Source organism: Chiloscyllium punctatum, chromosome 31, assembly GCF_047496795.1.
Source record: "Chiloscyllium punctatum isolate Juve2018m chromosome 31, sChiPun1.3, whole genome shotgun sequence".
In the NCBI taxonomy this organism is placed as follows: domain Eukaryota; kingdom Metazoa; phylum Chordata; class Chondrichthyes; order Orectolobiformes; family Hemiscylliidae; genus Chiloscyllium; species Chiloscyllium punctatum.
The window spans coordinates 72686898-72709626 of NC_092769.1; the positions used below are offsets into that span (position 1 = coordinate 72686898).

General features: G+C 44.8%; 1 protein-coding gene across 5 annotated transcripts in view; it reads right to left on the bottom strand.

Moving 5' to 3' along the window:
* Nucleotides 1-22729, bottom strand: part of sipa1 (signal-induced proliferation-associated 1) — a 90931-nt gene that overhangs the window by 36673 nt on the left and 31529 nt on the right. For 3 of the 5 annotated variants that reach the window (XM_072551023.1, XM_072551022.1, XM_072551018.1), the window contains exons 2-3: nucleotides 6202-7864; nucleotides 3907-4037 (exon numbers count right to left, since the gene is read on the bottom strand). In XM_072551023.1, the coding sequence (XP_072407124.1) occupies nucleotides 3907-4037; nucleotides 6202-7402 (1332 nt within the window). In that variant the 5' untranslated portion in view covers nucleotides 7403-7864. Of the gene's footprint in view, nucleotides 1-3906; nucleotides 4038-6201; nucleotides 7865-21329; nucleotides 21423-22729 lie in introns of those variants that run through there. The other 2 variants (XM_072551020.1, XM_072551021.1) reach the window with 2 other exon arrangements.

The following is a 22729-nucleotide window of genomic DNA, read 5'->3' on the forward strand; positions in this document are numbered from 1 at the left end:
TTCCCTGGGGAGTCCAGAACTAGAGGACATAGGTTTAGGGTGAGAGGGGAAAGATATAAAAGACACCTAAGGGGCAACGTTTTCACACAGAGGGTGGTACGTGTATGGAATGAGCTGCCAGAGGAATTGGTGGAAGCTGGTACAATTGCAACATTTAAGAGGCTTTTGGATGGGTACATGAATAGGAAGGGTTTGGAGGGATATGGGCCGGGTGCTAGCAGGTGGGACTAGGTTGGGTTTGGATATCTGGTCGGCATGGACGGGTTAGACCGAAGGGTCTGTTTCCATGCTGTACATCTCTATGACTCTAATAGAGGGAGACTTACTCTGTATCTAATGCTGTACCTGTCATGTGAGTGTTTGAGGTGGTAGTTTGGAGGAAGTATTAATTTCACATTAAGGGTAGAGGGATCATTACTCGATATCTAACTCCATGCTGTACTTGCCCTGCAATTATTTGATACTGACAGGGGCCTTTAATCTGTATTGAACCCAGTGCTGTACCTGACCTGGGAGTGTCTGATAGATAGTGTGAAAGGAGCATTACTTTCAGTTCAAATGATTTGGAGATGCTGGTGTTGGACTGGGTTTACAAAGTTAAAAATCACACAACACCAGGTATAGTCCAACAGGTTTAATTGGAAGCACTAGCTTTCGGAGCACCGTTCCTTCATCAGGTGATTGACAATTAAACCTGTTGGACTATAACCTGGTGTTGTGTGATTTTTAACTTTCAGTTCAAAAGGAGCTTCTCTTTATCACATCCCGTGTTTCGCCAGTCCTGGCCATGTTTGGTAATGATAAATATAGAGGTAGCTTTACTTGGTATGAACCCAGGGCTGTACAATTCCTGGGAATGTTTGATTGTGACAGCGTCTGGGGAGCTTTACTTTCCAGCTTAAGAGAGAAGAGTTTGCTTTTCTCAATATCTAACCCTGTGCTATCCCTGCCCTGGGAGTGTTTAATGGGGACAGTGTAGAGGGAGCTTTACTCTGTATATAACCCCATGCTGTCCCTGTCCTGGGAGTGATTGATGGGGACAACATTTAGGAAACTTTACTTTCTGTTTAAAGACATAGAGTTAGATTTCAGCCATGATCAAACTGAATGGCCAAATTCTGCTCTTTATTTCTGTGTTGCAGTGGATGCAGGCTCAACTCGGACCACAATTATTTTTTAAAGATTTATTCTTGCATGGGATGTGGGCATCATAGGCTTGTATCCTTTAATGCTTGTCCTAATCACCCTTAAGAAGGTAATGACCTATCTCCTTCCTAAATGACTGCAGGCCATGTGGTATAGGTACACCCACAGTGCAGTTAGAGAGGGAGTTCCAGGATTCTGACCCAGCAGCACTGAACGAATGATATAGTTCCAAATTAGAATGCTTAGCGACTTGCATGGTTCATCTGCTGCCCTGGTCCCTCAAGGTGGTAAGAGGTGGTGTGTTCAGAAGGAATTTTAGTGAATTGCTGCAATGTGTATTGGAGATGGTACACATTGCTGCCACTGTGTGTCTTTGCTGGAGAGAATGAACTTTAAAGGTGGTGGATGAGGTGTTGCTCAAGTGAACTGCTTTGTCCTTGATGGAGCTGAGTTTCTGGAGCGTTATTGGAGCTGTACTCATCCAGGCAAGTGAGACCCCCAGCAGGTTATTGAATCAGGATAAATTAGGCACTATGGTAAGTTTCCTATAATTGTATTCACTCACAGGCGTTACGGGTGTGCAAAAAACTAAACAATCGTTTGGGTGCAAAACCAATGTTTTGGGGGATTTTAACCTAAGTCTTTTAAAAACAGTGCAAAGGAACTAGTTAGTATTTCCCAATTTAACTAGATTACAGCTTTGTATCTTTTTAAAGGATCAGTGCTTGGTCCACTACTTTTCATCATTTATATAAATGATTTGGATGTGAACTTAAGAAGTATAGTTAGTAAGTTTGCAGATGTCACCAAAGTTGGAAGTGTAGTGGACAGCGAAGAAGGTTATCTCAGACTACAACGGGATCTTGATCAGATGAGCCAATGGCAGATGGAGCTTAATTCAGATATTTGCGAGGTGCTGCATTTTGGGAAAGCAAATCTTAGTAGGACTTACACATTTAATGGTAATGTCCTAGGGAGTGTTGCTGAACAAAGAGACCTTGGAGTGCAGGTTCATAGCTCCTTGAAAGTAGAGTTGCAGGTAGATAGGATAGTGAAGAAGGCGTTTGGTACACTTTTCGTTCTTGGTCAGAGCATCAAGTACAGGAGTTGGGAGGTCATGTTGCAGCTGTACAGGACTTTGGTTAGGCCACTTTTAGAATATTGCATGCAATTCTGGTCTCCTTCCTATCGGAAGGATGTTGTGAAACTTAAAAGGGTTCAGAAAAGATTACAAGAATGTTGTCAGGGTTGGAGGATTTGAGCTATAGGGAGAGGTTGGGCTGGGTCTGTTTTCCCTGGAGCGTCAGAGGCTGAGGGCTGACGTTATAGAGGTTTATAAAATCATGCAGGGCATGGATAAGGTAAATAGACAAGGTCTTTTCCCTGGGTTGGGGGAGTCCAGAACTAGAGGGCATAGGTTTAGGGTGAGAGGGGAAAGATATAAAAGGGACCTAAGGGGCAACTTTTTCACGCAGAGGGTGATGCACATGTGGAATGGCTGCCAGAGGAAGTAGTGGAAGCTAGTACTATTGCAACATTTAAAAGGCATCTGGATGGATATATGAATAGGAAGGGTTTGGAGGGATATGGGCCGGGTGCTGGCAAGTGGGACTAGATTGGGATGGGATATCTGATCAGCATGGACAGGTTGGACCAAAGGGTCTGTTTCTGTGCTGTACATCTCTACAACTCTATAAGTGGCTAGCAATGCTGCCTCACAGCACCAGGGACCCAGGTTCAATTGCAGCCTTGGGCGACTGTCTGTGTGGAGTTTGTACGTTCTCTCCTGCCTGAGTGGGTTTCCTCCCACAGTCCACAGATTGCAGATTAGGATAAGTGGCCACACTAAATCGTTCATAGAGTCCAGGGATGTGCAGGCTAGGCAGGTTAGCCATGGGGAATGCAGCGTTACGAGGTTAGGTTCGGGTGGGATGCTGTTTGGAGGGTCAGTGTGACTTGATGGCCTGAATGGCCTCTTTCCGACCTGCAGGGTTTCTATAATAAATAATCAATTTCAGTTTGAAATCAGGTGGCACTTGAAATACTTGGTTTTGTGATAAGATCATTTTTAGCTGTATTAATCAAACTTCAGCAAGTCATCATTCTTATGTGTATCGAGATATATTTTTCAGTAATTTGGGGTTTTTTAAAATCGAATTTAAAAAGCTCATCATCTTGTCAAATGGCAAGGCAAGTTTGAAGGGCCAAATGGCCACTCCTCTATCTGTTTGTTACATTCTATTGGTACACAGCAGAGTTTGTGCTTGGCAATATGCAAATGAGTTGGAACAGAGCCTCAAAATAGGAATAGACACATTAATTTGATTACAACTTGGGAGACATGGTATAACAGAATCCTGTGAACAAATAAATATTTAATTGGCTGGGAAGTGTTTTGGAACATCTGAGATTATGAAAGCAAAACATTGTAGATAATATTGAGACAAGTGATCAAAACAAATTGGTCAGTTTTAAAAAGCATCTTAAAATTGGAGAATGCTAGAAATATTTAGGGAGAGAATTGCAAAGCAGAAGGTCTGGGTAGCTAAAGTTTCACCTGGCAATGGGGCAGTGATGAAAATTAGGGCTGCACAAGAAGCTGGAATTGGAGGAGACGATCTTACTGGATTAAAGGGCAGGAGAAGGGTAGAGAAATACCACAAACTTACAGATGAAGTACATCATATCTGACCGACAGTTTGCTCCCCACTCCAGTCAATCCCTCCATTCCTCATTCCCTAACTATCTAACTGCATTCACCTCTGTGGTCCTGACAATGATCCTGTAGTAATACTGAGAGCTGCTCCCTGCATCCTTGTCTTTGTCCTCTCGCCTGAGGCTCACTGCTACTGGCCCAAGGGTTTCGTCTGTTCCAAAGAAGTTCTGATGTTCTGTAGAAATCAAAGCAGAATGATCACTTTTGAGGTCAGTGGTGACAAATACCAACAGAATGGAGACTGAATTCTACTAACTCAGTGAGAATAGAAAGCAGAGTGCACAGCTAATATTCATGTACAGTGGGAAAGACAGTATCACAAGACTATTGGAGGGGTTTATCAATAAAACAGGTTGAAACAAAACAGTAATACTTGGAAATGAGCATGTTGATTATACAGAAGCTCCATTTTGAAGTATGCAAGACAAGGTAAATGTTTTTCCTTCCAGGGTGGAAACTGGGGCCATTTTAAGAACTGCGGAGTGGGCGGCATGTTTTATGAGCATACACTTTTTGTTACATCTTTGGATTGTGACACATTCAGGTCCAATTTTCAACACCCAACATTCTCCCTTTCCAAATAGCCCAAATTTGTCCATGTCAAAAGATGGCTGCCATACCAGACATAAGACAGCTGTGGCATACTTGCTAGGGTAACTATCAGGAAGGGACAGCCAGGAGCAAAGCAACCAACACTTCCTTCTCTAGCAATTGTTTATGCTCGCTTGGCACTCAAGATGGCTGGCTCCAGAACAGGGGCTTTTGACTGCCTAGGCGCTTGCTTCAGCCTGACCACAATATCCTCTTGTCAGCTCATGCAATTTGGGGACACTGATCGATGGCCTCAACAAAGCGTTGTAAGAGAAAGAACTGCTTGCAGCACTGACAGGAAACGTTTCAAGACATATAACCACATGGGGAAATAAACAGCACAGGTCTCCAAGGTGCTGACAGCTTAAAAGCAGAGATAAAATGCAACCCTCCACAATGAGACTGAGTACAGGAAAGATAAAACAATTGAAGCTGAACAGCAAGACTCTTCCAAGCCCAGGTCTACAATGACACCTTACGAGGTTTTGATTGTCATATCTCTCTCAGGAGCTTGCTTTTCCTGTCAAAACCTTGAGGGTTTCCCCTCATTCAATACGAGTGGACAAGCTCAATATCATAGGCCAATGCGAAATACTCCTTTAATAGGTGACAGCCATGTGTGTACCCATGGGGAAATAAAGCCAAGTCTTATACCCCTCATCAATCACTCATGCTGGAGAGAGCTGGTGTGGGGTGGATTACAGCAACAGACTCAGTTGTGCTGCAAATACCCGCTGTTAACACAGAGAACTTACTACAACGAAACAAGCTATTTGACCCAACAGAGCGGTATGTTCACACACCACTTGAGTCTCCTCCTAATCCTCTTCATCTCACTAGTTTTTAGCCTTTAGTTCTGGTCTCTCCAACAAATGGAAATACATTCTCGACATTCACGTTATCAAAATCCTTTCATTTAAAGACCTTTGTCAGGTCATTGTGAGAAGAAAGGTAGGCGAAAGGAAAATAGCTCCAACTTGTTCAACTATTCCCAACACGTATAATCTCCCAGTTCTGCTCAATTGTATTTGCATCTTCCAGAGTGTTCTGCACTATTAAGTGCGATGTAAACAAGGTTCAGACAGGTTCTATTTTGGAGTTTTTTTCTGTACACGCTGTAACAACTCGGAATGTTTGATGGGGACAGTAGAGGGGGAGCTTTTCTCTGTACCTAAGCTTGTGCTGCCCCTGTCCTGGGTGTGTTTGATGGGGGACAGTGTAGACAGAGCTTTACTCTGTACCTAACCCCGTGCTGCCCCTGTTCTGGGAGTGTTTGATGGGGGACAGTGTAGAGGCAACTTTACTCTGTACCTAACCTTGTGCTGTCCCTGTCCTGGGGAGTGTTTGGCGGGAATATTGTGGAGGAAGATTTACTCTGTATCTAACCCCGTGCTGTCCCTGTCCTGGGGGGTGTTTGATAGGGTCAGTGTAGAGGGAGCTTTACTCTGTATCTAACCCCGTGCTGTCCCTGTCCTGGGGGGTGTTTGATAGGGTCAGTGTAGAGGGAGCTTTACTCTGTATCTAACCCTGTGCTGTCACTGTCCTGGGGGGTGTTTGATAGGGTCAGTGTAGAGGGAGCTTTACTCTGTATCTAACCCCGTGCTGTCCCTGTCCTGGGGGGTGTTTGATAGGGTCAGTGTAGAGGGAGCATTACTCTGCACCTGGAAGCAAAGACGAAGTGCAGCTTCTGTAATTAGCGAGTGGCTGTAGTTATAACCTGAATGCAGTTTTAATTCTTAAACTATTACCTTTGCCGCTGAAATACTTTCGGTAATAGTTGGCGCCCAGGTCTGCATGCTCGATGAAGTAAGCAGCCGTCCCTTGCCGAGCCAGAGAGCTCTCCCGGGGTTCCTCCAGCACAGACACAGCAGCATTGGGGCACTGGCTGGCATTCTGTGGCTCCACCTCGCCACCCACCTCATTGCGGAAATGTGGGCAGCTTAGGACCAGCTGGGTGTCCTTGCCATCACCCTGGTCTCCTCCGGTGCTACCACTGGCCGCTGTTGGCACGACCCCTTTGGCCAACAACTGGTGGAGCTCCTCGGTGCTGCCACTGTTGCTGGGCGAGGTAGGCTGTGCGGGCAGCTGGGAAGCAGCAGAGGCACCGGTGATGATGTTCTTGCGCCGCCCAGTGCTGTCACGGTTGGAGACAGCACGGTGCAGGTCAAACAGGATGCTCTGCACGTCATAGTGGACCACGTTCCTGGCACTGGCCCAGGGTTGGCAAGTGTCATTCTGGCTCGGCACCAGTGCTGATGCTGGGGGTGGTGACCTTGGGCTCTCTGGGTCACTTTTCTGGGTCTTGAGCTTTCGGAACACTGAGGCCTCAGCGGGTGGCTCCACCGCAAGCTTTGGCCTCCCCTTTGCTGCTTTCTCCTCGGCACCAGGGCTCTCTGTCAGGCCCAGCAGCAAGTAGGGGTCTTGGAATCGAGCGGCACTGGTGACCTCTGACCCTGGCCGATTGGCTTCACCTTCTCCGTCCCGCGACTGCTGACGCTCAATGGAAGAGGCACTGCCGTAGTCCCGGTGGAGGGCTGCCCCAGGGGAAGGGTGAGCAGCCCGCTGGTCTGAGTCCTGGCTGCAGCTGCTATCCGTGATGGTCACCTCACTGTTGCTGCGCTGGATCACCGGGTTGCGTCCCTGTGCTGTCATCTTGGCCACCAGCTGCACAGTCTCACACTCCTGCGTCTCCTCCTTCACGTTGCCCTTGGTGCCAGTAGCCTCGTCAAGAGGTCGACAGGGCCCTTTATCTTCACTGCCGTGATTCCTCGCAGCCCCATCCTCCAGCGACTCCCGCCGGGGAGGCCATTCTGAAATCCTGGCCCGCACTGTCGTCCCGACAGGCTCGGGAGTTGACCTAGTTGCCTTGGGTTCAAAGTTCACTGCCGACAGCAAAGGCCGGTGGTTGTTCCTCTTGAACTTCCTGTAGAAAAAATCGTCCGACTGCATGTCCTGCACCCCTTAAAGTGGGATCCTCCCTCCCTTGCAGTTCCTCACGCACAGGACAATGGCATCCACGCGTTGGGGGAGTGAGTTACTGGCTTGAGAGTGCCCGAGATTGCCAGGCACAAGCCTTGGTTGGGTGGGGAAAGAACATCTCTTCCCCTTGCACGGAAACTCAATTGGAGGACTCCGCATAGGGCCCTTACATCCTCAGAACGACTGCTCCCTTCGTCCCAAACAGCACCGAATTATTGAAGAGGCGGAGGCCATTACAGGGGACAGGAGAAGTGACATAGAGCAGTGAGGCAATTGTGAAGGTCAGCAGTTCAATAATTAAGGGAGCATAATGGTGCTTTCAATCACAGACCTACATCGAATATCTTCAGCCTTGCAGATCAAATCTCGTGCTGGTTTCCTTCATTTCTGGCTGTTGAGTATGAATCTTTTCATGGTCAAAATCAACATGACCTGGAGAAAACAAGGAAAAGGCAAGACTTAAATAAAGGGTAAAGCTCTCTCCACACTATCGAAAACAAAATTTATAGGGCAAGTACAGGATTAAATAAGAATCAAATTTCCCTCTACTCTTTTAAACTTTCAAAAGTAAAGCTTCCTTGATACTGTCCCCATCAAACACTCCCAGGACAGATAAAGGATAGGGTTAGATACAGAGTAAAACTTCTTCTCGACTTTTAAACTGAAAGTAAAGCTCTCTCCAGATTGTTCCCATCATATACTCCCAAGACAGATAAGCATGAGGTTTAATATAAAGGATTATGCCCAACAAATACGACAGGGACAGCATATTGTTATATTAAATCTCCCCTTCAAACTTAAATTCAAGCTCCCCAAATACTGTTCCCATGAAACCTACAACAAAGGGTTAGATGCAGAGTAAGGCTTCCTCTACATCGACAACATCAAACACTCCTGCGACGGACGGCTTGATACAGAATAATTCACAGGATAGGTACATGACAGGGTTAGATACAGAGTAAAGATCTCTTTACACAGTCCCCAGTGAACACTCCAAGGACAGAAGGAGCATGGGGTTAGATACAGAGCATGTACTACAACCCTGTCCCATAAAAACACCCTTTAATTTGTTACACTGAAGTATTTGTTACACAAACATATATCTCTTGCTTTTGCCAGAGTTTTACTGATGAGAATGACCTGATGGGAAAGGAGACTGGTCCCATTGCCAATCTTTCTGACATGAGCTGAGCTGAGCTGAACTGAACTGAAAGTCTAGATGAGACAGGATGGGGTGGGAATAGTCAGCAAATTGAGTGTGGCTGCCATAACTGCCTTCTGACCTCAGTGAAATGGACTGGTGAATAGGAGACAGGAGCAAGGTGGGGATCTCAGTCATGACAGTGGCGGCCATTGACTGAGATGCTATGTGAAATGTTTTAGAGAAGTGCTGAAGGGGTAGTGGGGCAGAAGATATTAGGACCATAACAAAATCCTATAATGCTTAAAAACACCACTGGAAGGCCTTGAGAGTGGGTGGGGAGCAAAAATAAAATCAGAGGCTTTGAATAATTGAAAGGCTTCTGGAATTAAACCAATGTCTTGTGTTTGATCTTACCCACAAGGGATGCTCCACCTACAGATGGTCAACAGTACAAGGGTCATGACAGTAGTTTGGCTGGGCCTAATACACATGGAGGGAGCTGCCTCCACTGAAGGTAAACTGTTGTTACTGTCATAGACTGATGCTTTGCTTCCAACGTGCCATGGCTTCTCCATGCCCCCTTGCTGTCCTTCAACTTCCCACTTCCAACTCCCAATTTAAACAGAGACCCAGTCTGCCCGCTCACGCTCCACAACCACCTGGTTACGACCACCATCCCTAACCAAGTCCACAGGACTGAAAAGGTTTCTTAAGCAAGGGTGGCCATTTTGAAACCCACAGGTCAAAGGTCAAGGGGGACAGAACTTTACGGATGAAAATCAGGAAGAAGCAAATATACAGGAAAACTTGCTTTTAATACAGTAATTTTAACGTAGTAAAATGTCCCTAAAGTCCTTTAATCCCAGAAACAACCTGACACACATTTAACCATATTAGTGACCAAAAGCTTGGCCAAAACAGTCAGCTTTAAAGACCATCATAAAGGAGGAGAGAATTAGGGAGTTATAGGGAAGGTGTTCCAATACATAGGGTCAGCAGCATTAAAGTCAGCGGTATTACTGATCAAGGCTGGAATTGGATGTGGAAATTGAAAGGAAGCAATGAAACGTCAGGGGGGGATTACGAAGCGAAGAAAAGTTGGGGGATGAGTAAAAGATGAAAAGCTCTGCACATGGTCTTCACAGAACTGACAACAGCAGTGTGCTTTTTTTTGCCATGGACTGTTCAGTCAGATCTCTGCACAAAGACCGAAAGGAGCCGTAAACAGATAGTGAGCAGAAGCCAGATCGTTAAGGTGCCCTTGTCCTCTCCATACTGCACCAAATAGGCAGAATCCTTTCCCCTTCACTCCGCGCCAGATGGCACCACTTGAAGAGTTAAATAATTAATTGAATAGAACGACAGTGTGATTAGAAACATTCATTAGCATTAATTAAGCTCACGTTTTCCAGTAACCCGGGGTCCCTGGGCACTCAATATTTAATCAGATCAGAGCTCTTGACTGATGGATCTGCTTGCTGCATCACTCCCCAGCTTCTCCCCCCCCCCCGACCATCCCCCAGCTTAACAGCATCTCACCCAAAACAGCCACCATTACATAGGCAGCTTTAGGGCTGCACCATGTGCAAGGGCACAGCGAGAGGGGATCCAAAAAGACGTCACTTCGGGGTACACAAGGTCTTTCAGGCGTACACAATTCAGAGAGGTTTTTAAAAAAGTGTAGACAAGGCAAAACTATTTACCTCCTGCTATTGGAAACAATTGAACACAGATTTAAGATAATTAGCAAAAGAACAAAAAAAATGTCTTTTTTTAAAGTAAGCAAGTTATGATGACTTAGAATGTGCTTCTTGAAAGGACAGTGGGACCGGACTCCATAATAAGAGGAAAGTGGATAGATTCTTGAAAGGAAAAAAATTGTAGGATAATGGGGACAGAGGAAGTCTTTGATTTGATCGCTCTTTCAAAGAACTGGCACAATGGGCCAAATGGCCTTCCTCCGAGCTGTATGTTTGATTATGTGAGTAGCCTGCCAATTCTGATTGCAACCAGTTATGCAGAAGTGATTGAAAGCCCACACCTTCCTGCGAGATGAGGGAATTGGCTCCAAAGCTTTGTAGATGAGTTATCATGCGCTTCCTAGCAATTTCACTATCACCCCCAGGTGACCCCCATTCTCCTACTCACACCCACTATTATCTATCAAAGGCCTAATGGCTGTGATTGATCATTCAGTCCCCCTCATGGGAGTAGATCCATTCTGCAAACTAGGCATAATATCATTGTAGTCTCTCATTTCCTAACAGAGGCAGATGGGCCTAGCTTTTGTTTTTTTATACATCCAAAAAGTGCTATTACACACAATCGAACAGTTTTGTCCCTATCACCAAACCACTGATTTTACTTTTTGTTTTTAATTACTAATTACCACCGGTAAATCATGTGGCCAGCTGAATGTTTACATGCAAAGCCTGTTATTGTCAATGCAAACCATTAGAAGGTGAGGGAGAGGTCGGGAGAGCAAGAATGGATTAAACCAGGATGAGGAAATAAAGCACTGCATCCCCTGTGGTGCCCACCTCTCTCTCTAAAGACGTCAAGGATATTAGTGGGCATGGTATACTCCATCTCTAAGGACACCCAGGCACGGACATAACTGTGGATGATGAAACAGTTTCACAAAGGCCGGAGTCCCATCACCAAGTCACCCTTTATTTACATGTGCACAATACATGACGCTGGCTCAGCTTGCTCAGAATTGGCTCCTAGAGGGAATAGAACCCCTGACACTCCTGTTTATATCTGTCAGCCAGGGCTCCCTGATTGGACCAGCTTAACAGCCCCAAGCAAGGAACTCATTCAATGGCTGGCTGACCTCATTCTAATCACATCTCTCCCCCTTTAAGTCCTGGGACATAGGCCTGTTCTTTTTCCTGTAGTTTTTCCTGGGGAGTTTTCAACAAGGTCCAGTTGCTCCGACTCTGCTGGCGTGTAGCAGACCGTAGTCCACCTCTTGCGCCCGGAGCGTCTTGGAAGAAATTCACCTTCTTCTTCAGGTGGTGATGGCATCAAGTCTGCAGCATCTGCCCTTTCCATCTTGTCCTGAGAGGTTTCTTCGATGCTAGGCAGAGGGGGAGAACTCACAGGTTCTGACATCCTTGCTGGATGTTCTGAGGGGCTGGCTAGGTTTTGCTCCTGATTCATTTGTGAGATTGTGGGTGTCATGTGATCCATGTGCTTTGTTCAGGACCACCTCACCTATTCAAACTTTGTACACCATGGGATGTGACCTTGTTTCGACTGTGCCTCTTACCCATGCAGGGATATTCCCCTGATTTTGACACCAAACTTCATCCCCTGAAGTAAACTGTCTATCTTGTTTAGAGGAGCATTGTGTTCAGCATTGGTATTCCTGATGTAGTTTCACCCCCTCCTGTCAGGTCAGGGACAATCAGGTTTAACCTGGTGCACAGTCTTCTCCCTATTAGCAACTCTGCTGGAGCTGTCCCTATGATTTCGTAAGGGGTGGTTCTATAATCAGACAGAACCAGGACAGTTGGCTATCAAATGTAGGCTGTTTCTTTAAGCCTGCCTTCAAAGTTTGGACTGCTCTTTCTGCCTGACCATTGGATGATTGATGGTATGGGGCTGTCCTTACATGCTGCATGCCATTCGACTTTAGGAAATTCCGAATTTCCTGCTGAACACTAGCCCACTGTCTGTGACTAACACCTCTGGGAGTCCGTGTATTGCAAATTCAGATTTTGCTCGCAGATTTTCAATCATCCCTGTGCTTTTTTGAATGAACTCTGCATTCCTCCACTTTGCATGGGTATCTACAATTACTAAGAACATTGAGCCCATGAAAGGACCCGTATAGTTGCCTTTAACTCAGTCCAGGGTTTATCCGGCCTTCCCCACAAATTTGGGGTGCTGCTGGCAGTAATTTTTGTCCTTGTTGGCATTCTGGATATTGCCCCACCAATGTAGTTGTGTCAGCATCCAATCCTGACTGCCAGACATAACTTCTCGCCAACATGTTCATATTGGAAACCTTGGATGACCCAGATGGGGTTCTGATAGCAATCTTTGCTCGGGACAATCACTCTTGCTCCCTGTAATAATATGTCATCCTCTACTGTGATCTGAACACGCCAGGTACTGAAAGGTTTCAGTTCTGGTTGTGATGGCCCTTTTGTTTCTCCCATTACCACCAGCTATGGATGTAGGTTTGCTCGCTGAGCTGGAAGGTTCATTTCCAGACATTTCGTCACCTTTCTAGGTAACATTTTCAGTGGGCCTCCAGGCGAAGCATTGTACATGATTCCTGCTTTCTATTTATATGTTTGGGTTTCTTTGGGTTGATGATGTCATTTCCTGTGGGGAGGTCTGGAAATGAACCTTCCAGCTCAGCGAGCAAAGCTACATTCAGAACCTCAACCTAGGCTACAAATCTTCTCAAAACTCACCACCACCAGCTATTTTAATTTTGCCAGGACAGGATCTTTTTGTGTCAACAGTCTGATATTGTCAGCACTGGCCAGAGGGGTGTCCTGAAAAATTTAAACCAGAGAGTGGATTCATCTAGTGATGGCACCATTGGTGGGATGTCCACTAGTGGGAGGCAGCTCAAGGCATCTGCATTTGCCACATGGTCTCCCAGACAGTGTTCCAACTTGTAATTGTACACACTCCGAATAAGAACCCACCGCTGAATTTGACCTGAAGCCATGGGCAGCATGGCCTTGTCCTCTTTAAGTAGCCTTGGGAGTTTCTGGTCTGTTACTATCACAAATTTACGTCCGTAAAAGGTGTTGGTGGAATTTTCTCACAACACAGATGACTGCCAAACCTTCCTTCTCTACCTGGGTGTACTTCCATTCAATCTCAAGGTCTGGGAAGCATACACCACCAGGAATTTCTCTCCACTGGGCCAACAGTGAGCCAACACTACCCCAGATACCATATGGGGAGGCATCACATGTCAGCATGTCATCTTGTGTGGGATTGTGGTGTGCCCAACACCTTAGACAACAAAAGCTGCTTCTTCACTTCTCCAAAGGCCATATCTTGGCTACGAGACCATTTCCAGGACTTTTTCAATAGCAGATGTAAGGGTGCCAGGATGGAGGTCAAGTTATGTATGAATTTTCCATAATTCATCAAGGAAAGACCAATGCTTTGGTACAGATATGGGAGCTGGGGCACCTTTGATTGCCCTCACTTTGTCTTCCAATGGGTGTAACCCAGTTTTGTTGACTCTATAGCCCAAGTGGGTCATTTGGGGTGCTTGGAACACATATTTATCCCTTCAAAAGGTATACCCCGCCTTGGAGAAATGTTTAAGCACTATGCCCAAGTTCTCTAAATGCTCTTTATTAGCCTTCCCAGTTATTAGCACGTCATCCAGATAAATGGTGACTTGTTCTCCATGGTCTGCTGGAAAGTTGTAACAAGTTGATAATACCCAAAAGGCAGTCTTGTATATTGATACAACTTCTTATGGGTTTTAATTGTAGCATACTTCTGGGAATCCTCATCTAGTGGCAGTTGTAGCTTTATATAGCTCATGTCCAGCTTTGTGAAGGACAGCCAGTTTTGCATGTAACTCTCCATGTGAGGGATTGGGTATCTATGCAGCTGCAAAAAGTGGTTTACTATTTGCTTAAAATCCCCACAAAGGTGAACCGAGCCGTCAGGCTTCATTATTGGAACGACCGCTGCTGCCCATTCCACAAACTGTACTGTTGGATAATTCCTGATTTCTGCATTTACTTTTGTACATAGAGCAAATAGCACTGGGCGGGCCTTGCAGAATCATGGAATTGCTTCTTGGTCAACTTGCAAGGTGGCCTTGACCCCTTTGAAAACCCCTAGACCTTCCTGAAAAATTTCGGGTAATTAATTAGGACTTCCCTGAGGCAGCCATTTTCTAATCGAAAGATGTTGAGCCAATCAAGTTGAATCTTTCTCAACAAATTTCACTCCCTCAAGCTTGGACCCAAGCCTTTCACGACAATCATACCGGAACCGAAGTTGTACCCTTAATCCGTAGCAGTTGCTCGGAATAGGTTCTCATCCTAGCTGAGGTCTAACACAAACTTAAGGGTTGGAGTCCAGAATGAATTTTGGTCATCACTGATACAGCTGCACCAGTATCGACCTCCGTTAGAACTGGCTGACCATTTAACCAAATGTTTATGTTGATTAATTCTGATCTGGACGTTGCTAAGCAATTTAACTGTTCCAAATCAGCTGCAGGTCGTCTTTTCAGAGTGGGCACTCTTCTGGATACCAGCATATGAATTCTTTTACTCAATTCATGCCCAGTGGAGCTCTTTAGCTGCCTCAAGTCCTCATGCTGGCAGCAACTACAATGGCCTGCCAACCTGGATCCTCAAGAAAATTTTAACCATTCAGCCAAGGCTAGGCTTTGTTTTGGCATTTTGCTGTTGCCTGACCTAGGGTCCCTCTATTCAAGATATGTCCTGAGTGAGGCTGCACACTTGCCTTCACTCAAGTGGTGTTCCCCAAGCTCAGTCAGCCTGTCAAGGGTGTCCACTTCCGTTGGAATACTATGTAATTCATATGCTCCACTCGCCACACTTTCTCCTTTCAGAGCTGGTTGTAGTGCCTGTTTCAAGTCCAGTTGGGCTTCAGCTAATGAGCACTTTTGCATGGTCACATCATTAATCCCACATACCAGTCTCTCCTTATCTCACTTCTGGTTAAACCAAAATCACATGCCTCTGCTAGTCATCATAATCTCATGAAAAAAATCCCAACATGGATTCCCCTGGTTCTGTATCTGCTGAGTAACTTCCCTAATAGCGACATGCTGCCAGAAACGCTTACCCCAATGCAAAGAAGATTGTTACGAGCAAACCTCTTTTGGGGTGTGTTTTTCTTATTACCACTTAAATAACTCCATGAAGGCTGGCATCCCGTCACCAAGCCCCCCTTTATTTACACGTGCGTAGTCATGACACTGGCCCAACTTGCTCAGAGCCAGCTTCTAGAGTGCACAGAACCCTGATACTCCTGTTTATATCCATCAGTCAGGACTCCCTGATTGGACCAGGTTAAGAACCCCAATCAGGGAACTCATACTCTATGAGAATTAAACCAAAAGAACTGGGGAAGCTGTAAATCAGAGACAAAAACAGAAATTGCTGGAAAAAGTGCAGCAAGTCTGACAGCATCTGTGGCAAGAAATCAGAGTTAATGTTTCAGGTCCAGTTCTGAGGAAGGGTCATTCAACCTGAACATTAACTTTGATTTCTCTCCACAGATGCTGCCAGACCTGCTCAGCTTTTCCATCAATTTCTATTTTTGTCTCATAATCTATGAGGTCCACCTGACTGAACTCGTTCCAATTACTTCAGGCAAGGAGCTGGCAGTCGGTTTTAACCTCTGATTAAGTAATGCCTACAGTCATAGTAATTGTCCCTATATGAAATAAGAGCAACCAAGATCATGCTCTCATCTTAATCGCTTGGTGAAAAAGAGAAGTGCTATCATTTTTTTTAAAAATAGGATGAGGCACGTTGTTAAAAAAGGGTAGGACAAAATGCACAGAGATCATGGCTCAGTAGGTGATATTGTCTCTCTCGCCCGGTCGCCATTAACTAAATCAGCAAGGCAGGGGCTTGAGAGATCCTCAGAGACCTCAGCACAAACTAGGTTCATCCCAGGACTGAGGGAGCATATCAAATTTAGGAGAAGACTTTAAACCCACAGACCATATGCCTTCACAAGAGCGACATGTTTCAGAGCACAGAGTAAATCTCTCCAGTGCCCTGGAGCAATATTTAGCCTTCATTAACATTATTGAAAAACAGATGATCTGTTCATTATCACACTGCTGTTTGTGGGAGCTTGCTGTGAGCAAAATGGGAACTGCATTTTCAACGTAACAAGAATACTTTGCTGACTGTAAAGCATTTTGGAACACCTTCATGTCATGAAAGACATTATAGAAATGTAAGTCCTCCCTTCATCTATAAATATTAATTGCTAACAAAATAATATTGCATAATACAGAATCATTGGATTGTCTGGGGGGAGATGGCCCTGATGTTAGAGCATAATTTTTGATCACTGTTCTATGTAATATTCACCACAGTCGTCTGTTCTACATACAGTAGTCCCCCAGTACCTGCGGGGGATATGTTCCAAGACCTGCCATGGAAGCCTGAAACCATGTATAGGAGCGAGCCCATTCCTTTAAATGGACAAATACCTTCCCAGCAGCGTCCTGGTCCCTGGTTCCGGAAGGTTCCCTATAATAGGTTTGGGCTGTGGTAAACTGCAGGTAACTGAAATCACAGAAAATGATTCCGCAGACACGGGGGTCACCCTGTAGTATACAATGGACTGCTTTTCTCTGCAATATAGGTAGGGATTGCTGTTCTCTGCACAAGACACAGGAACCCTTCTCTGTAAATCCTGGCAAGCAAAGTTTACATTTGGATTAATGTGACAATCCATTGACAAATATCTGCTTTGATCATCCCTTTATCTATCCATGAGTTCTGAAAGCATCACCACACTTCAAAGCTTCAGAAGGATATTAGAAAAAGAAGCTGGTAGGAGATAGTTACTTCCTGCTGTTTTTCACTGGTATTCACAAGGACCTGCCAATCAACCGTGCAGTAAATTAACCCCAATTTGACCTCAGGATTCACAGCAACTAGACTTTATATTTTGAAATATTGGCCTGCTTAATCACACTATTAGCTATTCTCTACAATACACACAGGAACAGCTATTCCCCAAGGTAGACATGGGAGCTCTCATTCCCCACAATATTCCCTACAGCATAAGGGAGCCTCCATTCCCCACAGTATACATGGAAGCTGCTGTTCCTCACAATATACACGGAGCCACCCCATCCCCTATAATATGCACAGGAGTTGCCCGTTTTTTTGTAATGTACACAGGCTACCATTCTCTGTGGCATACATAGAGTTTGCCATTCTCTATAAAATACACAGGAACTGGCATTCTCAACGACTTAGAGGATTTGCCATTCTCAGTAATATACGCAGGGTCTACCAGTCTCAATTAGCATACACAGAATCTGCAATTGATGTACACTGGGTCTGCTGTGGTATGTTATTCTCTAACATACACAGATGATCCAAATCCTGATCACTTGCCTTTTAAGCCAAAAAAGGACAACTGCATGTATTTTTAACTGGTTTAAAGCTAGGAGTAGTGGTGCTCCAAAGATATTTTGAGGTACATTTTGTGGGTGGCACGGTGGCACAGTGGTTAGCACTGCTGCCTCACAGTGCCAGAGACCCGGGTTCATTTCCCGACTCAGGCGACTGACTGTGTGGAGTTTGCACATTCTCCCCGTGTCTGCGTGGGTTTCCTCCGGGTGCTCCGGTTTCCTCCCACAGTCCAAAGATGTGCAGGTCAGGTGAATTGGCCATGCTAAATTGCCCGTAGTGTTAGGTAAAAAGGGGTACATGTAGGGATATGGGTGGGTTGCGCTTCGGCGGGTCGGTGTGGACTTGTTTGGGCCGAAGGGCCTGTTTCCACACTGTAAGTAATCTAATCTACATATACACAGCTCACAAAAATGTAGTAAGTCAGGTACAATAAATAATCAAAATGCAAATAAAATATTGGTCTCTAACTGGAGAGCTGGATTATAAATGGGAGGAAGCTTTACTTCAGTTATAAGGATGTTGACCAGCAATTGAGTTGGACTAGCCATATAAATTATGTGGCGACAAGAGCAGGACAAAAGCTAGAAATCCTGCAGCAATTATCTCACCTCCTGACTCCCCAAAACCCACTCACCATCTACAATGCACAATCCCCACCTGCCTGGATGAGTGCAGCTCCAACACCCAAGAAGCTTGACACTATCCAAGATAAAGCAACCTATTTGATTGGCACCACATCCACAAACATTCAAACCCTCCATCATCAATGTTCAGTAGTTGCAATGTGTACCATCTACAAGGGGCACTGCAGAAATTCACTGAGGCTCCTCAGGCAGCACCTTCCAAAACCATAACCACTATTCATCTAGAAGGACAAGGACAGCAAATACATGGGAACACCACCATTAGCAAGTTCCCCACCAAACCACTCCACATCCTGATTTGGAAATATATCATTGTTTCTTCAGTGTCGCTGAGTGAAAACCTGAAACTTCCTCCTTAACAATATTGTGAGTTTGCTTGCATCACTCAAGGGGATATCTCACCATCACCTTTTCAGGGGCCCTGAGAAACAGGCAATAAATGCTGGCTCAGCCAGCAATGCCCACATCCCATCAATGAATTAAAAAAAACATTAAAACTGCTGAATAGAGACAGTTATTTCTTGCTGGTTAGTTACGGAGTTACAGCCTAGTTGAATGTGCCTGGAGTAACTGTAGAGTTCTGGGCACTATACCTCAGAAGAGAGTTATTGGCCGTAGCAAAAATGAAATACAGAGTCACCAGTATGTTACCAGGACTCCAAGAGTCAAGTTATGAGGAGCAATTACGTAAACAAGATTTATATGCCCTGGAATAACAAAAACTCAAAGGATATTTTAATTTATGACTTTGAAACTTCGACAGAAATTAACAGGCTGAATAGAGATAAACTATTTCTGTTGTTGGGAAAAGGTTAGATCAGAGAACATAACCTTAAAACCAGAGCCAGCAGAGAGGTTGGGAAGCAGGGAGACGGTGGTGTAATGGTAATGTCACTGGAACCATAACCCACAGGTCCAGGGCAAGTGCTCCAGGGACACATGTTCAAATTTCACCATGGTAGCTGATGGAATTTAAATTTAACTCAATAAATCTGAGATGTAAACGTAGTCTCAGTAATGGTGACCGGGAATCTAAGATTGATTATTGCAAAAACCAATCTAGTCACTAAAACCCTTAGGGAAGAAAGCGATTGCCCAGTGTCAATTACATGTAACTCCAGAACAACATTCCCTCTAGGCTACCACTCCGAGGTTCCATGCTTGGTGAATGGCCCCAGCATTCTGATCACAGCATTGACCTCCTGTCCTGGAAGTCGTTGCCACATACAGGACTTGGAGACCTGCACAGCCAGTAAGAAACTCAGAGGGACAGCTATGCAGACCCACAGCCATGTGCCAGACTCTCAACTGCCTCTATCATTTAATTCTAAGGCAATTAGAGATACCAGCCTTGCCAGTAATACCCACATCCCATTAAAAAATAAAAACACTCTTTCTCACAGAGTATGGTTAGAAATGCAGAACTCTGCTCCACAAGCAGTAGTTGCCAGCCCAATTAATCATTTTAAACCTGAGATCGATAATTTTTTTTTTGCCAGCCAAGTATAGTCAGGGATATGGAGCCAAGGATGGTCAGGCAGAGTTGAGATACAGATCAAGCATTATCTCTTTGAATAACATAACAGGCTCAAGAGACAGAATGGCTTTCTCCTGTTCCAATGATCCTTGCTACTGGTGGATATTATTGAATTGTCCAAACCAATTTGGGAAGGGGGAGGAGGTTTGCTACAACTGTTTTCCATATCTTTGTACTGAAATAAAACAAAAGTCTGTTATAGTGTGCCCCATTCTTCTTCCAGATATATGCTAGTAAGTGGCAACATGCAATATGGGGGATAAAAGTGGGTTATGTTGCAATGATGCCCAAGGTCAAATATCCCACTGACACTTGCTATCTGGGCTCAGGCATGAAAATGGGACCAATTTGGTAGAACCCATTGGAAAGGGGTAGCTGAATAAGGTGTGGACAATGATAAGCTAGCAGATAAGATGGCTGGAAAACAAAAATGAAAATGGCAGAGTGAAGAGGAAGACCAGTTGGGAATACCTGGAGATAGAGAATCCGCCACCAGACATTTCTAATAAAACTGCATGTAGGGGTAACAAAATCGAGCCTGACCCAAATTCAAAACAGGCAGTCAAACTGAAATGGAAGAGATATTTAACAACAGATACCAAAATAGTATTTTTGCACCTGCGATAGAAACTGGGGGTGTTTTATTTTTGCTGTCGTTATATATACACCAAACAAGGTTTATAAGCCATTAAATCGTACATTTCCTGAGTCTTTTTTCACTCTCCTTTCAGATGCCTCTTAAATTCCCCTGCTTCCCTGACCAAGCTACTGATCACCTACTGTCAGCTCTCTTTTGGTGGCTTCACATTGCACTTTATTCGATAATGCTCCCATGTACATTTTATTACATTTAAAGTGCCCTATGAAATATAATTGTGGTAATGGAGGGTCACTGCTAATGCAAATCACAAATATAAATTGATACCTAAATATCTTACCTTCATTTCCTCTCATTCCCTTGTACAGATTTTAATTACATTCATCCACCCGTTCAGGGGGAATACTGCCCAATCAGAAAATTTAGTCCTCTCCTCTTGTGGTATTTATCTGCATCTGCTCTGAATCTCTCTCTCTATACCTTGTTAAATGCTTAATCTCATCCACCCTCCAAGGGCACTCTCCATCCCACACTCCTCATCCTCACTGTGTCAGATTGCAAACTGAATCTGTTCTGTCGGGTGGTCAAAGGAAACTTCAGGACTTCTCGTTCATTATTCCCCCACCCCATGCAAGCACCCTCCTTTCACAGTCTTCAAAAAGCCCATATGCTTGGCTTTGACCTGCATGTAGGCCTTGATCACCTGAATTACCTATGGCAACAGAATGAAGAAAGACCCGTAATTTTAATCCTGATGTGAGTTTAATTTATTTTAACTGAAAGCAAAGACTGTTCAGTTTGGTTTAGTTACGGGATGACCGGGTTCCATCCTACCTTGAGCTCTGCAGATACTCACGTTAGTTCCCACGGTAAAAAGGCCTGACCGAAACTAAGCGCCTTCTGCGCGGAAGTCTCCGAGGTGGCTGGAAATTTTTTTTTAAAAGCAGTTTTGCGTAGCTGAAGAAGTTGTCGTTTTTTCATTAAACCACTTCCTCTCTCAGCAAGCTGCTTGCGTTGTCGGACCCAATTCCTTTCTCTGTCTTGCTCCCTCCCTCTCAACCAACTTGATGCACAGAAACCAAAAAAAGAGTGATACAGCACAGAACAAGGCCGTTTCACCCATAGCGCCTATGACAGCACTTTAAATAAACAGTCCGGACAGTCCCATTCAACTCACTCTTTCACTGAGGCCTTGCAACTTTTTCCTGTCTGGATAGGAGTTCAGTTGGATCACACCTGGAAAGTTATTACCGCCCTACAGGGAGTGGAACAAAGGTTCACCAGACTTATTCCTGGGATGGTGAGACTGTGGGAAAATCAGCCCTGTATTCCCTAGAGCTTTGAAAAATGACAGGTGGTCTCATTGAAACTCACTAAATATTTAAAAGGATAGAAAGGATAGATGCAGGTAGATAAACTTCCATGGTTGGAGAGTCTAAGTCAATTTGAAGAGTCTAGTTTAGAGAGTCTAGGGGCACCATTGAAAGATTGGGGTGAGGGAATGTTACTTAGATCTGAGATGTGGGTAAATTATTTTACTCTGAGCTAGTGAACCTTTGGAATTCTCCACCACAGGGAGCTGTGAAAACTCAAGTTTTTGAGCATATTTAAGGTACGGATTGATAGCTTTCTGATTACCAGTGATGTACAGAGTTGTGGGGATGTGTTGAGTAAAAGACAATGAAGTATTCGATCAGCCATGATTATATTAATGGGGGCGGGGAGGTGGGCTTGATGAGCTAAACGGCCTTCTCCTGTTCCTCTGTTTTTATCTAATTCCCTGTTCAAACTTCCTGTTGAACTTCAACATTCTTTTAGGCAGCCCCTACCAGATCACAACATTATACTGTTCCTTCTTATCTTCCCCTTTGGTTATCAGTTGTCATAAATCTGTCTTTTTATGGTTACCACCATCCTACCAGTGGAAGCAGCTTCTGCTTATTTAGTCTATCAAAATCTTCATCATTTTTATTCATTCACAGGAGGTGTGCATACTGGCTAAACCAACATTTATTGTCCATCCCTAATTGCCCATTGAGAAGGGGATAGTGGCGAACTGCCTTCCTGACTTGTTGCAGTCTGTGTGGTGTAGGGGCACCCACAATGCTGTTCGGGAGGGAACTCCAGGATTGTGCCCAAGTGACAGTGAAAGTACAGTGACATAGGTCCACATCACAGTGGAGCATGGCAGGGAAATTTCCATATATCTGCTGCCCCTTGTCCTTCTCAGTAGT